The sequence below is a fragment of the Protopterus annectens genome, chromosome 7.part0, assembly GCF_019279795.1.
Source record: "Protopterus annectens isolate FY-2018-M chromosome 7.part0, PAN1.0, whole genome shotgun sequence".
Classification (NCBI taxonomy): domain Eukaryota; kingdom Metazoa; phylum Chordata; order Ceratodontiformes; family Protopteridae; genus Protopterus; species Protopterus annectens.
The window spans coordinates 794,300,166-794,317,138 of NC_056739.1; the positions used below are offsets into that span (position 1 = coordinate 794,300,166).

The following is a 16,973-nucleotide window of genomic DNA, read 5'->3' on the forward strand; positions in this document are numbered from 1 at the left end:
CAATCAACTTGACAAATACATTTTTAACACAAGCATTTGTACTAATTAGCTTGATAAACAAATGGCATAAAATTCTTTACAAAACTCCAGCTAGCTATACAGTTGGTATTTATATACTATTCTGTATTGTGAACATGTCATACAACTTCTGTTTTATGACTGCAGTTCCCATGTTCACATTTTATAGATAATTTAAAGCTGACACTATAGTATAATAACAACTGATGTTTATTACATGTAGTAAGAATAGTACATGCACAGTTTTGGGGACGCATAGCAGAAGTGGAATGTAATACCTAAACATTTTAAAAAATAAAGAACTCCTGGAAAAGACTTGGACAAGTGTGCAGGAGTAGTCAGACTAGGACTTTGCCCTATGTGTTTTAATGTTTTTTTCTTGATTTTCTTGTGGTGGAGCTTTATCTAGTCGTTTGTTCTAAATGGATGACCTCCCCCTGAATTGAAGTTACAATTTGTTATTCATTTCTCAGCAATGTGTCTTGATAGCTATTTTGTATGGTGGTGAACAAATTCACCTTAACTTTGATTGCCAATATGTTATTTGTGACCTGTTCCTTATTGCTGCATCTGCTTCTCTTTCTGCCATTCCTGTAGGACACCATTTATGAATATTTTGTGGACCCGAAGAACAAGACCTGGGCCTCCTTTGAAGATAAACTACCTAAGGGGTGGCGCTTCCCAGTCAAGTGAGTACCTAAAAATACATGGATCAAGTTGGTAGTCATCCAGATAACTAGCTGAAAGGCAGTTAAAATGCTGAAGTACTGAGAGGCAGAAATTAATGTTTTAAATAGTATTTTAGCTGATACGTACATGTCTTCCTGGAACAAGTCTCTGACGTTTCTTTATCTTGATTTGTTTAACATCAAATTCCAAAGTTCTTCATACATTGCATTCTGAGTGCACATTGAATAAGACTGTTGATTCAGCTTTTTTAACTTAACATTGAATCAAACTTTTTATTCAGCTTTTTAATCTGTGTCCATATCCAGTTTTGGAGACGCCCTTCTAAGCAGGCTAAATATTAGGAGACCTGTTAATTACTGCCTACTGCAAATATTTGAGTTTCACTAAACTAAATAACTATATGTGCCCTTTCCTATTGGAAGGAAAATAATGTCAGTCACCAAGCAGATTGTCCTCACCTAGCTTAGCCATTTTATCAAGAAAATCTATTGTTTAGGTGAGAGGTCTTTACTTGGAACAGTTAAGGCCCAATTACGTAGACAGTAGCAACTTAACAGATCCTTTAGGGGAAGATGTTCACTATTAAATCTCTTACAGTTGACTAAGCTGTATGAGTTATATCCTACCAATGATATGACCACTGTCCACCTTTCAAAGATTCAGGGCATAGCCACTGTAGGGCTTGATGAGAACCTCATAAAAGCAATTGTTAGGGCACCAAAAGTTCAGAGCTTTATTGTCAATGAAGTGCACTCTCATTGTGGGTTTCATAGAACTGATGGTCAAATAGTGACTCCTCATGGTTTGGTAGGTAAGTACTCCTCTAAGGAAAACCTTGCACATCACCATTTCTGTGAGGAAAACTGTTTTTTTTTTTTTTTTTTTTAGTCTTCTGATTTATAGGAAATGTTGTTTTTATGGACTATTATGTCATGTAAAGGTATTTCTTCTTGGGGAATGCTTATGTGAAAAAATGTGTAAAATATGCAGAGCTTGCAAGAGGCGGCACGGAGAGAGGATGGAACGGCCTCAACCCATGTGTAAGCGAGATGATGAACACTCCACATGGAACGTTATGGTAAGGACATAACTTCTATTTTCTGTACTTTGTCTACATTTTTGTATTGTGATTTGGGGGACTGTCATGGCAAAGTTAACTTTAAATTTTCTGTCATGAACTTTACTGAATCAACCAGGCTCTAATACCTGCCTTTCAGGCTCTTTTCTATGCTAGCCAAGGAACAGTTATCAGTTTCCTTGTTTTTTCTTTCAGCTGCAAGAAAAAAAAAAATCTTGTATATCTTAGGGTATTAGGCTAGCTCCATCATTGTCTCAGCCACTGATGGGTGATTCTGCAGTGGCAAAACCTGGTTCCTAGAACTGCTAATAATTTAGTTTCTTTGGGGCTTAGAGTTCGACACGTCCTCTCCAGCTGCTGGTTTGTCCTCACCAGGCAAGGGATATCAGTGCTGTGCCTTCTCTGGAGAAAGCACATTCTCCAATGACAGTTTTAAATGGTGGGGTATCCAGCAATATATTTTCATTCTGTGAGTTTCTTAAGGAGTAGGCATAGTCCCTTATTGGTAATTTTCTTTTCATTGTTTGGAAAGTAACCTTCACCTTGCTTTAATATTTTCTGAATGGGAGTACCTACAAGATATGTTGCTGTTTAAGTACCAGGGGACCAATTTAAGGTATGGAGGAGGTTGCAGTGATGAGTCGGAGGCCCAGCAAGGAGAGCAGATCTACAGAATTTAGCCTCATTATTTAATAGTCATTAATTATTTTAGATAGTAAAAGGTAAGTAAAGAAACCCATATTCTAGCTTTGGAAGGACGACGTTTTGGGCCAGGGCAGTTCATGCAGAGGGACAGATTTTTTTTTGTATAGGATACTTTCCGCTGTCAAAATGCCTTATTAGTGATGTTAAATGTGTGCAATAACATTTATATTCAAACACTAATGGAATAATAATGTTTTTTTAACATTGTTATTGAATTCTCACTTAAGACATAGACAAACGTACAGTTACATAAAGAAAACAAACCATATTAACATATTTCTACTGGTAAGCATTATACACCACATATATAATTTTATGTAATTATCATCAGTCCAGCATTGCACACATTTACATGTTTCTGCCTTCCCTTAAACCTCACTCCTCCTCCAAAACATTATTCTGCATGCATTGTTCCCACAATGTAATATGTAATTTGCACCTTTTCTAAAAATCCCACTTCCAGTTCTTTTATCTCTGTTGCAGTATTCAATACTTCAAATACAGTTGGTTTAGACTTTTTCTAGTAATTGCTTTTTTTGGCAGCCACCATAATTAGACTTAGCACGGTCTTAGTATGTCTAGGCAATCCAGATCATGTATCCCAGGTAAAAAAATAAATAAATAAATATTAATTTCCTTAGTTACACCCATTTGCTCACCCAGTATTTCTGACAGAGTACTCTGCAGAGAATTTTTAAAGCCTGCATACTCATTACACCTCCCTACCTCTTTTTTCCACATCACACTTACATGTGCCATCTGCCTGAGGAAAAATTGTTTGAAGTCTGCCTGTGGTATAAAACTACTTGGGCAAACACTTTCAAGCAAAAATGCTAAATCTTCTAGACTTTGTTGCATATTTGGGAACCATACATATGTCCTGGCATTGCTTCCTTGTGAATTGCTTACCCAATTTCTCTTCCCAATCTTTTCCACCTCGTCTGATTGATTTGTACAGTTATCGTGCAGTATTTTATAAAAACCTACTAATCATCCTTTTTAACAGCAACCTCTGTTTTAGATTCAACTAAAAACTCAACCAGTGTATGTCTTTTACTTAGGATTTCCCTATCCTTTCATTCGATATCAGGCTGGGATAGGGAAGATAGTCTCCAGGCTGCAGCCCAAATGTCTTCTTTTACAAAATGGTTGCATTTCCTCCTTAGCCTGTTGTGCATCAAAAATTACTTTGCTCCTCCAGGGAGAAAAAAAAAACATTCTGGAGACAGCTGGATACAGTAGCTTGAATCTCACACCTGCGTCTTGACATTCCTTGATTGCTGGGATAAATTTGGTTCTCTTTTGCTTGGTGTAGTCTTTTTTTTTAAATATTTAGCCTTTCTGCCTCAGTTTTGTCTGAATCAACTCTTTCTGCTGGTAGGATTGCATCTTTACTATTAGAGGTCTTTGCTGTCTTCTCATGGCCAGGTTTGGAGCATACACATAATGTGCCCTTTCAGTTAGCAAATCCTGCTCTGGAATACCAGTTCAGCTGCTTGTTTGGGCTTTCAGAAAATCAATGCAGTCTGTTCCTTCCAGTGTCTGTGGTACAGTAGAAAATCCCAGGTCTGCGTACTCTGTCTAATTCTACCATTTTTTCCCCAAAACTCAACTTTTCTTCATTTCGACATCTGATTTTTGCAGTTTCATCAGTTCAACTGAATGGTTGTTTAAAGCTCCTTCCATGTTTTTCAGCCTTTTGTTATATTTGTTGATAAACTTCTTCAATATTTAATTTATTTTAATCAGCACAATTGTGTTAGCTGCTCCTGTAAGAAAAGTAGGGTGGCCTTATGAGCTTTTAGATCAGCCCATACAGCTTAGGCTACTGAGTTAGTGAGAATATCTACTGTTATGGTAAATGTACTTGCATAACTGTACTGTCTAATGTTGTCTCTTCCATCCATTCTTCAACGAATGAGTTATTGGATCCTCCTCCTATCTGACTCTAGCAACTCTCAGAATTACCTGTAGTTTGCTTTCTAGTAGCATGTTACCTCAGTTCTCTTTTGCCACTTGTTTGCTAAACAGGCAAGTCTCCAGGCTCAGTGCTTTGGGTGCAGCTAAGTGGAGTTTTGCCTTTAATGTCTCCTCTTTTGAGGACAGTTTAAACTCCCTCTTCTTTGTATTCTTGCCTTAGCTCTTTTGGAGTCATGGCCTTTACAGAATGGTGTAACAAGTTGGTGCACAAGGGGCTTCTTCCTGCCACAGCTATTGAAGGCATCTATCTGCAGTCGTCATCTTCTCCTTCCCCTTTTGTCAAAAATGTGGTGGATAAACACAAAGGAGAAAAAAGTAATGAAAAGGGTGTAGAAAAAAAGTACCCTTGCATTCCATGAATTTCTATTCTTTCAGGTCACCTTTTCTTCAGGAAAGGCCTTTTCATAGGATCTCTTGACCCTCCTCTATTGTGTCCTCTTTGAAGTTATTGTGGTCCTCCAGGAGCCTCACAGACATGGATGGAATGATGAAGAACTTCCTGAAGACCCAGATCCATTTAGGTGTTATCCTTGCGATGACCTCTGTCAGAGGCCCGAGGCTTGTTCCTTCTCCCGCTATGACTTTAACTACTTCCTTTGGATTCGAGACATTTGGATCCAAGTTAATCCCAGGGTTTGTCTGTGTCACATCCAAAGGTTTGGGCTTTGTTGACACCAACAGTGTCTGTGACTCCGTCAACTCCAAGTGCCTCAGACTTCAATAGGTCTCAAAGCCAAGGGATCACTACCAGTGCAGTGGGGCCAGGTTCAGCTCTGAAGCTGTTGGACCCATCCCTTCTCCTTGGAGCTTTGGCTGTGCATCCAGCTTTGGAGTCAAGTCCTATGAATTCTCAAGGTCAACCCTTCTCAGGACCCTTGGATCCTACAGGGGTGGCTTTGGTGACTGGTGTAGACTTCAGCTTTCAAGGCCTTTGAGAGAGTACTTTATCAGTCTAGGGAACAGGCCTCTCTTCCCTGCTCAAGATCTACTGTTACCTTGAAGCTTTTTTAGGTCCTTGTTTCTCATGTTACATTTTCTCAGGACAACCATCTCTTTGATATCTCGAGGTATTTCATGTGCTGGACTCCTCAGCAGCTTCAGACTGTTCTCTAGATCATCTCACTGGAGAGGGTTGCCAGAAACCTTTGTGCAAGAAAAAGCATGTAGGCTCCCCACAGAGCCTCTGACAGAAAATACTGATTTTGATGACTGGGAAGGGTCTCCCAGATCATCTCTTGAGGACGTCCTCTTAGGTGAGATTCTTGAGCTTCTGAGAGGAAAAGGGGGGAGGGTCCATCTGTGCTCACTCCCAGGAAGAATCTGTTTTCCCCAAGGCTTTTTTGGCTGGCCCAACTACCTCTTGGGTGGTTCCCCCTACTGATGAATTAGTTGACCTACTATTGAGACGGGCATGGAAGGAACCTGATGTAGGTGAATCTAAAATATTAGTATCCCCAAAAACCATCCGTTGTGGATCAAGGGCCCTGCTGTGGATTCTATGGTGGCCACCAAGAAGGTGCTTTCTAAGCAAATCTCCTCTGTCCATCTCGCAAAAAGGCAGTCCAGGGCTTTGGATAGGTTTGATAATTAGGTTTATGCCTCAGCAACCTTTGCTGTCAGGGTGCTGAATTATTTGGCTCGTGTAACATGTTTTCAGAGGGATTTGACTAAGGAACTATCCAAATCCCTCTATGGGTCCTTATCTATGGTGGAGAAGAAGCTGTTGACAAGCAGTTGGCCATGCTTCAGTCCCTGTTGAATGTGTCCGTGCTCCTTATCTCAAATATTGCCAGTGGCAGCAGGCAATTAAATAGCTCTCATACGGCACGTCTGGATGCATCTCTGTGACTATGTTGGACACATCAAAACATCCTATCTGATATTGTTAATCCTCGTTCATTCCTTATGCATGGGTATTGGTTCCAACCTCGGAACCAAGCCGGCCATTTTCCAAGCTGGCGTCAGCTACAAACTCACGAGCTAAACCCTTACCCATAATCCCCCTCTCCATGTTACCTCAGATTTCGTTTGCTGCACTGCCATTCGGTCGTGTCAAGCAGCTTCTCTTGAGCTAAGTATAGATATTTGTTGTCAGTCTAGTCATATATATATCTTTTTCTGTCAGAAAAGTATCTATTTTGTTGTCTCTTACCCTATCGCATTTAGCGACCATATTTTCTTGAGTTTTCTTCTCTTTACTCTGCACCTTTTACCGCAAGGTATTTCTCCCTTACCATCGTTGGTAATCTCTTCCTTTCTTCATACCTTCAGGTATTCTTTTGTACCATTGCTGGTACCCTTTCTACTGTCCCCTTTTTCTATCATGGCAGATACTGATTGTGAACACAAATTACCTACATCAGATGCACACTCTTTGTGCATTTATTGCTTGGGTGTGTCCCACTTATCTGTTGACCCGCCCTGTGCTAGTTGTAAAAATTTTTCTAACAGAACCTTGTTGGAAAGGAAACATTAGTTGTTGCTGAAGGAACTTCTCACATCTCCCTTTTCAGAGGCTATTTTTGGGTTGGAGGCTTCAACCCCTCCTAGAGCCCATAAGAAAATTTTGGATGATCCTACTAAGGCCAAGTCTTTGCCTTCTTCCCTGGCTGGTGACTCCCGCCAACAAAGACCTAAAAAGGCTAAAGTTTCTGCTTTGGAGCTCACTCAGTCAGCCCCACTGCTTTCGGTGCCTAGACCTTTGGCACCATCAGTGATCTCTGCTCCATCTTGTCCTGTAGCCTTTACTATATTGGCACCGAGGGGCTCCTTGGTTCAGACTATTACGACTACTGCATAGTCACTGACCATTCAGTCGGCGCAGACCTTGACCACGTTGGCTCCGAGATCTTACTCGGAACTGACACCTCAGTTATTGGCTACAATTTTGTCGGTTCCAGCTTCGGTACCGGCAACCACTTCGGCAGTGATCCTTGTGTCAGTGCAGACCGTGACCTCGGCACCAATGATTACCATGGTGCAGACGCCCGTTGTCCAGTCTCTCTCTCTTGGCACTGTTGTTCTCTGTGCGGACTGGTGAGGTGGGCACCGAGCTTGTCTCTTCTGTGGACAGACCTGTTTCTCCATCAGTCTCCGTGAGGTCCACTAGAAGCATTTCCGAACATGACGTATTGCATCTTGTGGATCAAGTGCTTCTGGTCAGAGGTATCCCACCCTCCAGGACCTATCCTTCCTTGGGAGGTGATCACCCATCTCCAAAGACCCCTTCTTATTCTCCTCCTTCATTGCTTTTGAAGTCCATTGATATAGCACAGTCTTCCCCCTCTGCAGTTCCCTTTATGGATCTCACTAAGGAACCGCAGTTGCCTTCGTGGCAGGAGAGTTTTGCTACAACCCAGGATGACAGTTGTAACACGCATAATTTGCTGTTCCACAGCCATCCAGGGACTCTGAGTCGGCAGGCTGAGCCACTTAGGGGAGGAGTGACCCCTGTCCTGGACACTCACCCCTCTTCAGATGGACCAGCCTTTCAACTGATGGAGAAGGCTCTGGCTTCTGCTGGCAATACTGTGCTGTCAATCCCCTGCCCTCCTCTGATACACTGTTTTCACAAGTCGCACCTTGCGGACACCAGATGCAAGGGCCTCAGGACATATTCCCACAGGAAACCCCTTTTCCACTGTCTTCCCCAGCTTCTCCATCTGAGGAAGTCCACCGGAAAAGTTTGTGTAAGAGGAAGCACATGGACTTCACAGAGGAGTCCCTCAATGAAGACACAGACTTTGATGAGGGTGAAGGATCCCCGTCGGTCACCCTCTGAGGGTATCCTTTGGTGATATCCTCGAAATCCTTAAACAGAGAGGTGACTGGCAGTCCTCTAATCCGACCTCTGAGGAATCTGTGTTCCTGCAGGCCTTTCGTGCCCGACCCCCTACCTCCTGGTTTACTCCACCTGCCGATGAACTTGTCCGGCTCATTGTGCAGCCTGCGGGAAAGGCTCCTGACAATGTTGAAGCTATTCCCCGGAGGTCAGATAAGATTTTGTCCCCTCCTGCTGTGGATCCCCATTGGTCTAAAGGTCTTCCTGCGGATGCTTTAGTGGTGGCAGCCGCAACAAAAAAATATCTGGTGGAAGTAGAAAGCCAGACTGTCCATCCACCTAACAAAGAGTCCCAGGCCCTGGACAGGATAGGGAAGTGCACCTTTGCATCAACGACCTTTACTATCAGGTCCCTGAATTATATGGCACACTTTACCAGGATTCAAAGGGATCTGATTTCCGAGCTCTCTGAAACCTTGGCTGGTGCCGTGTCTGATGTGGTCCGTGACAAAGTGGCCTCTCAGCTGGCCACCATTGAGTCAGTATCTAACTCCTATGTGACTGATATCTCACGCATCAGAAGGAGCAGCTAGAGCGGCGGGTTCAGCTGTGGTCTTGAGAAGACACGCCTGGATGCGCTTGTGCTATTTCGTGGAACCCTTTAAGGCTTCCTTTCTTAACACTCCCATTGAGGCCTCTTCGTTGTTTGGACCCAAATTACAAGCACACTGGCCAGATGTGTACAGGACGGTAAGACCTTTTCTGCCGTAGGTGTCCGTTATTCTTCCCCTCAACGTGCTTTCTCCCAAAACCAAAATAGTGGGAAGATATGGTTCAAGAAATCTCAGAGTCCTTTCCATGACACACAGGCCAAGTTCTCCCCTAGAGGCAGAGGGGGAAACTCACAGGGAAAACACTCCTTTCGGGGCAGAGGGGGTCCATGTAACCAGGGTTCCAGAGACTCTTTCCCTGGCCAATCCTACCAGTGCTCCTGAAGAGCGGCCCAAATCCTTTCCTCTGGAGGTGGTTGAGGTTAGTTTCTCCTTGTACCCTTCTGCCTGGCTAACCATCACCACCGATTCTTGGGTACAAAGGATTATAACCAGAGGTTATCATATCCCCTTCGATCTTTGTTCTGTCCCTCCAAAAAAAAAAAAAAACCTTCCTGATGTTCCACCCAGTCAAAGGGAAGAAGCAGCACTAGAGATAGAAAAGCTGCTAAGAAAGAGAGTCATCCAAATAGTCCCTCCAGACCAGATAGGATCCGGATTCTACTCAAGACTATTTTTGGTGCCAAAGAAAACCGGGGACTGGAGACCAGTTTTGGATCTCAGTGTATTGAACAAGTTTGTGAGAGTACAAAAATTCCAGATGGTCACAATACATTCTATCCTCCTGCTTTTGGAAAAAGACAATTGGATGTGCTTGATAGATCTTCAAGATGCGTACTACAACATAAAAGTGGACAGGCCATCAAGAAGATTTCTGCGCTTCCGTGCGGGAGCTAGTCACTACCAGTTCATAGTACCGCCCTTCGGACTCTCTACAGCCCCCAGTGTGTTCCCAAAGTGCATGGTAGTCGTCACAGCTCACTTGCGACTACAAGGATTCCAGGTGTTTCCATACCTAGACGACTGGCTCATTTCCGACCCCACCAGCCATCTACTGGAAGAAGCCCTGGCATACACTCGCCTCGCTGCACAAAGGTTAGGCATAACCATAAACTGGCAAAAATCCAATCTCACCCCATCTCAGTCCACAAAATTCATAGGGGTTATCTTGGATACAAAGAACTGCAGAGCTGCCATTCCAGAGCACAGAATTCTAAGGATAAAGCAGCAGCTGATCCCAATCCTTTCAAGGGAGAAATCCACAGCTCGCTCTGCCCTACAGCTGCTGGGTTCCATGGCAGCCTCCATCACCATTGTCCCCCTGGCCAGGTTTCATATGAGGCTTCTACAATGGCTACTGCTCACCCAATGGTATCCTTTTCAGCATCCTCTTTCAGCCAAGATTTGAGTAACCCACAGGTGCAAACAGGATTTAAATTGGTGGATGACACACAATCCGTCACAATGGTCTCGCTCCTTCTCCCCACAGCAACCCAAGGTCACAGTGACCATGGATGCCTCCCTGATGGGGTGGGGGGCGCTATGTCAGGGACAGACAGTCCAAGGCACTTGGTCAGAATTGGAGGCCCATCTGCATATAAACTTTCTAGAGCTAAAGGTGGTGCTTCTGGCATTGCAAGCATTTCATTCCCTGCTGCCGTCTGGGACAGTTGCGATTCAATCAGACAACATAGCAGTGATCTGGTACATCAACAAACAAGGTGGGATTAAATCTTACCCCTTTTGTCAAGAGGCCATGAGGATATGGCAATGGGCGATGGCTACCAACCATTTTCTTCTAGCAATGCACATTCCCGGGAGTTCCAACATGATACCAGACAGACTCAGCAGGTGCATTCTACAACCTCATGAGTGGTCCCTGAATCCCTTGATAGCGGCGGAGATCTTCCACCGCTGGGGCCATCCTTGCTGCGACCTCTTTGCATCCCCGACCAACTACAAATGCAACAACTACTTTGCCCTGATTCCCCCTCCGGGACAGTCACCCAGGGATGCTCTAGTCCATGATTGGCCCTCGGGTCTTCTTTATGCATTCCCACCTTTTCCCCTCATTCCCCAGTTTCTGAAGAAAGCCCGTTGGTTGAAGAGCAAGGTGATCCTCATAGCACCATATTGGCCTCGTCAGATTTGGTTCCCCTTCCTTTGGCCTCACCTACTAGATCGACCATGGATTCTCCATCCAACCCTGGAGTTGATCTCACATCCACAGAACCTGATTCATCCCAACTTGGATAGCCCGAAGCTCACAACATGGCTACTCCAATTCCCTTGATTGCCATGCAGAATGATCTTTCTTTACCAGTACATGACATTCTCATTGCATCTCATAAGTCTTCCACTAGAATTACTTATCTAAGCAACTGGAAAAGATTTACCTGTTGGCTGAAAGAAAAACAAGTAGATCCCTTCTCAGCACCAGTGTCAATAATACAAGAGTATCTGGCCGACCTTTTTCAATCGGGTCTATCGGCCTCTTCCATTAGAGTTCATTTGGCTGCAATATCTAATTTCCATGAGGGTGTCCAAGACTCCTCTCTTATGTCACACAAATTGTGCAAGACCTTCATAAAAGGTGTGAATCATCTGAAGCCACCTTTTAGAGAACCTATTCAACCATGGGATCTATCATTAGTTCTACAAGCTCTGACAAATGCCACCCTTCAAACCAGCTTCTTCTTGCAACTTCAAATATTTGTCATGGAAAACATTGTTTTTGGTCGCCATTACTTCTGCCAGACGTATCTCTGAGCTTCAAGCTTTATGCATCAAGAGTCCATACTTGATTTTTTATAGAGATAGAGTGTCTTTGAGAACTAATCCTTCATTTCTGCCAAAAGTGATCTCTGAAATGTCCATTAATCAAACCATTGAATTGCCAGTTTTCTTTCCCAATCATTCAAACAGAGGAGAGTATTGCCTACATACCCTAGATATTCACAGGCAAATCCGTTTTTACTTAAACAGGACTAGGTCCTCTTGTAAATCTGACCAATTATTTTTGCCGTATTCTGGACCTAGATTAGGATCTGCTGCTGCTAAGGTCACATTAGCTAGAAGGTTGAAAGACTGTGTGAAAGACTGTGTGACCTTCATTTATACACAACGTAATATTCCGTTGCCTACTACCATGAAGGCTCATTCGACAAGGTCGGTGGCAACTTCTGCTGCCTTCCATGCCAGAGCTTCTTTACATGACATCTGTGCAGCTGCAACTTGGGCTACGCCTCATACCTTAATCAATCATTACAAATTGGATTTGGCCTCCAGGGAATAGAGGTAGCTGGGGACTCTGTCCCATGCATAAGGAATGAAGGAGGATTAACAATATCCGATAAATAAGTTATGTCTTACCATAACTTTCCATCTGTATTGTTGATCCTCGTTCAGTCATTATGACCCTCCCTCCTTCCCCCTCCTGTGACTTCTAGTGGATCTCACCATCCGGTTCTCTTAGGTCATTTGACCAGAGGTAGCCTCTACCTTCTTTTGACTTGCAAACTCAATCTGAGGTAGCAGGGAGAGGGGGGTTGTGGGTAAGAGATTAGCTCGAGAGTTTGTAGCTGATGCATGGCCAGCTCGGTTCCGATGTCGCAACCAATACCCATGCATAATGACTGAACGAGTATCAACAATACAGATGGAACGTTATGGTATGACATAAGTTCTTTTTATTAAGGCTGCTTGTGATAACTGCACACTTTTTGGATCTAAAGTTAGAGACAATGTCCAAAACTGAACAGGAGGACAAACCTTGTCTGCCATGGATCTTCTGTAGAATCCAAAACAACGAGAAGAAACTGTGGTTCTGCAAATCCCAAGGTTTTGTCTCAAACACTTCTGGTGATAGACTCCCCCCCCCAGGAAGAAGAGGGAAATCATAGTGGATGGTAGCTACCATGGCAGGAGTGGACTACAGAATCAATGCTTTCAAGTTCCTTTCTCCAGTAGGACTTTTCAGCACTCCTTAGTATTTGCCTAGCTACCACAGTCTGGAGGCAGTCAGGGGGCATTTTAACTCTGCATCCCGTGGCCTGGACATCTATCACCTACAATATATGGGTGAAGAAAAACATAACCAGAGGCTATATGATTCCCTGTTTTTTCTTTCTTTCTTTCCTCCTATTTCTCACCTCATTCTCAAGAAAACTTCTTAATTTGCCACCCAGTCAGTGGAAGGAAGCAGCAGAAGAAATAAAAAAGTGCTAGACAAGCGAGTCATCCAGGAAGTCCCGCAAAACCAGCGTGTATCTAGAGTTTACTCAAGATTGTTTTTTCAGTCACTTGAACCAGTCCATGAAGCAGACAAAATTCTGGATGGTCATTGTACAGTCCATCATACTGCTGTTGGGAAAGGATTATTAGATGTGCTCAGTAGACCTCAAGGATGCATAATACCATATAAAAGTGGTTAGACATTCCCGGAGTTTTTTCTACTTTTGACTGTAAGACAGTCACTTCCAGTGTTCAGCCCTCCCCTTTGGTCTCACCACAGCCCCCCACCAGCTGTTCACCAAGTGCATGGCAGTAGTTTCAGCTAATCTCAGGCTGCAGGTGTTAACGAGTGTTCTCATACTTGGATGAATGGCTGGTAACTGCAACCTCCAGTAATCTCCTTATTCAAGACAGGGACTCCATGCTGCATCTTTGCTTACTGCTAAGGATAATTGTCAGCATGGTCAAAGTCAAAGGTTCAACTAGTACAAAAGCTAGAGGTCATTGCAGCACATCTACATACCAAGTTACAGATAGCTAGACTGCCGGAATACAGAATTCTCACTCTTCAGCAACAGGCAGTGGCTGTACTCTCCCATCAGAAACAACCAGCAAGGTTCACGTTATATCTTCTTGGCTCATTGCCAGCTGACATGACTTTAGTTCCACTGGTCAGGTTTTATATGAGACTGTTACAGTGGATAATGTTCAGAGGAGCAGATGCACGTAGGACCCTTGCACGGCAAAACAGTGAAAAATCCAAACAAACAAAGCCAGCAAGTGTTGGAAAATGCAAGTCCAAATATTTTATTCAGACATAAGGGACAAATCCCCTGTAAATCATATGACAAAATCAGACCGGTTTCGGCACAACAAAACCTTCTTCAGTGAAAGTCAAACAGTGAATGCATTCAAAAATCAGTTTATATGCATATATAAAACTGAAAAACCACATGAGAACCAATCAGAATACAAAATGAATGATTCAAAATTGGTCATTAAGACCAGGTGGAAACAAAGCCCCGAGTTTTATGATCCATTTCCTTTCCTTAAAACAAAGTGCCTCATGCCAATGATGCTTGTCTTTACATATACCCTTAATGCAGTCAATAATAACAAACTTGAAAGAAGCTGATACATGTTTCAAAGTATGTTTATATAATGCATTAAGGTGTTTGTTCTTAATATCACTCAGATGTTCACAAATTCTAAGACGAAAAGCTCTAGAGGTCTGGCCCACATAAAAAGCAGAGCAAGTGCAGGTCACCAAATAGATGACCCACTCAGTGTTACAATTGGCCCAATATTTGATATCAAAGACCTCAGAAGTGTTTTTACTGCTAAATTCACAAGTATGTAAAACCCGAGTACAAAATGAACAATGACCACATGGGATACATCCTAAAACTGGTCTGCCTGTAAGGGAAAGTTGAGTGGAAACTGTGGTGTCAGGATACCCCCTCTTATAATAACTTAGTTTAGAACCTATGGTCCGTCCCCTCCTAAATGAAAAGGAGCATCTATCTCTATGGAAAGGATTTAATTTATTTTCAGCCATCAACACATTCCAATGTCTCTGTATAATATTCATGAAGCCCTTTGTGTTACGTCCATAAGTAGTAACCAGCCGTAAAGGCTGTTGGGCCGACTCATTATTGTGGTCTTTATAACATACTCGTGAACATTACATACTCGTGAATTTAGCAGTAAAAACACTTCTGAGGTCCTTGATATCAAATTTTGGGCCAATTGTAGCACTGAGTGGGTCATCTATTTGGTGACCTGCACTTGCTCTGCTTTTTATGTGGGCCAGACCTCTAGAGCTTTTCGTCTTAGAATTTGTGAACACCTGAGTGATATTAAGAACAAACGCCTTAACAATGCATTATATAAACATACTTTGAAACATGTATCAGCTTCTTTCAAGTTTGTTATTATTGACTGCATTAAGGGTATATGTAAAGACAAGCATCATTGGCATGAGACACTTTGTTTTAAGGAAAGGAAATGGATCATAAAACTCGGGGCTTTGTTTCCACCTGGTCTTAATGACCAATTTTGAATCATTCATTTTGTATTCTGATTGGTTCTCATGTGGTTTTCCAGTTTTATATATGTATATAAACTGATTTTTGAATGCATTCACTGTTTGACTTTCACTGAAGAAGGCTTTGTTGAGCCGAAACCGGTCTGATTTTGTCATATGATTTACAGGGTATTTGTCCCTTATGTCTGAATAAAATATTTGGACTTGCATTTTCCAACACTTGCTGGCTTTGTTTGTTTGGATTTTTCACTGTTACAGTGGACCCTTGCATTTCAGTAGCCAGTGAGATGTCAACCCATGAATTTTTCAGTGTACGTCATGAAAATTTGCAAAACTTGTATTCAGTGGCGGCTAGACTCGTCAGTCATACCTTAGGGTTGACCTTCTCCTCAGGCCACAGTGACCGCAGACACTTCTCAACTGGGGTGGGGGGAGGGCATTTTTGGAAAAGACTTCCAGGGTATGAAGTCCTAACAGAGGCCAGTCTTTACATCAGTATTCTGGGCATAAGGGCAGTCCTCCTAGCATTGCAGGTCTTTCAGGACTCTCCCCATAGGTGTGATCTCCATCCAGACAGACAACATGTCTGCGGTTTGGCAGATAAAAAGGAAGGAGCACATTCTTACCCATTGTGTTGAGAGGCCATGAGGCTTTGGCAGTGGGCAATGTCTTCCCACATTTTCTGGGACATCCAGTGTTCTAAGGCACAATGTGAGCAGATCTATCCTCCACCCTCACGCGTGATCCCTCTACCTGGTAGTGGCAGAACAGATTTTCAGCCGCTGGGGCCAACTGTGCTACGATCTATTTTCTTTCCCTTCCAACTCCAAATGCAGCAGGTACTTTGCTATAATCCCTCTCTTGGGGGAGTATAGCAGGTACTTTGCTATAGTCCCCCAAGGGGGCATTCCCTGAGGGATGCTGTAGTCCACACTTGCCCCCCCATCTCCTTTATGCCTATTCTCCCACTCCTTTCATCCCAGAGTTTTTGCAGAAAGCAATGTGGAGCAAGGCAACAATAATTTTATTTATTTATTCATTTGCATGTGTTTACTGGGAAAGTCCACTGGGCTGAAGTGAGCCCATTTTCAGTGGAGTTCCAGGGAGAAAAGTTCTACATCAACACATACATACAAAAGAAAAAATCACATTCACAGGTAAACAAAGTATCAGTTCGATACATTATTTAGTGTGCTAAAAGGTATGCTGGTACAGTTGAGCAAAAGTAGTAGGTGAATATTAGCAACTACATTAATTACACTGCAATATAAGAGATAAATGTACATAAAGGATGTCACAGTTGGGTATACTAAGAAAACGTTGATAACTTAATATTCTTACAACATTACTAGAAATTAACAGTAATCAAGATTTGTTAGTTATTAGTGGTCATGATTGCTTCCTTTGGGATTTCAACAGGTGTGGTCACCCTTCCTCTCGTTTCATCTGATTCTCCACGGCTATTGGACCTTGCTCTACATCTTCTTTCTCACCTTTCTGGGAAGCCTCACCCAGACATTGAAGCTGTCAAATTGACTACATTATTTCTCTATTTCTGAGGATGGTTGGACTGTTCACGCTTTCATCCCAGATAATAATCATTCTGACTTCCTCACAAGAACCATCAACCAGGAAGATTTACAAAAGTAAATGGAAAAAAAAATTCAATTTAGGTTTCCAGTAGGAATATAGACCCCTTTTCAGTTACCCTCCTGGTTGTCTTAGATTTTTTGCAGGACCTTTTTCATAGTGATTCTTGTTACTCTACTATCAATGTCCAGTTTGCAGCAATCTGCAGTTTCCATATTGGAGAAAACTAATCCCCCGTTG

At 42.8% G+C, this 16,973-nt stretch overlaps 1 protein-coding gene across 1 annotated transcript in view; it reads left to right on the plus strand.

Moving 5' to 3' along the window:
- The window catches only part of DNAH2 (dynein axonemal heavy chain 2), a 6,636,854-nt gene that overhangs the window by 3,807,622 nt on the left and 2,812,259 nt on the right, over positions 1–16,973 (plus strand). The window contains exon 48 of the mRNA XM_044077324.1: positions 616–707. Within this exon, the coding sequence (XP_043933259.1) occupies positions 616–707 (92 nt within the window). The remainder of the gene's footprint in view (positions 1–615; positions 708–16,973) is intronic.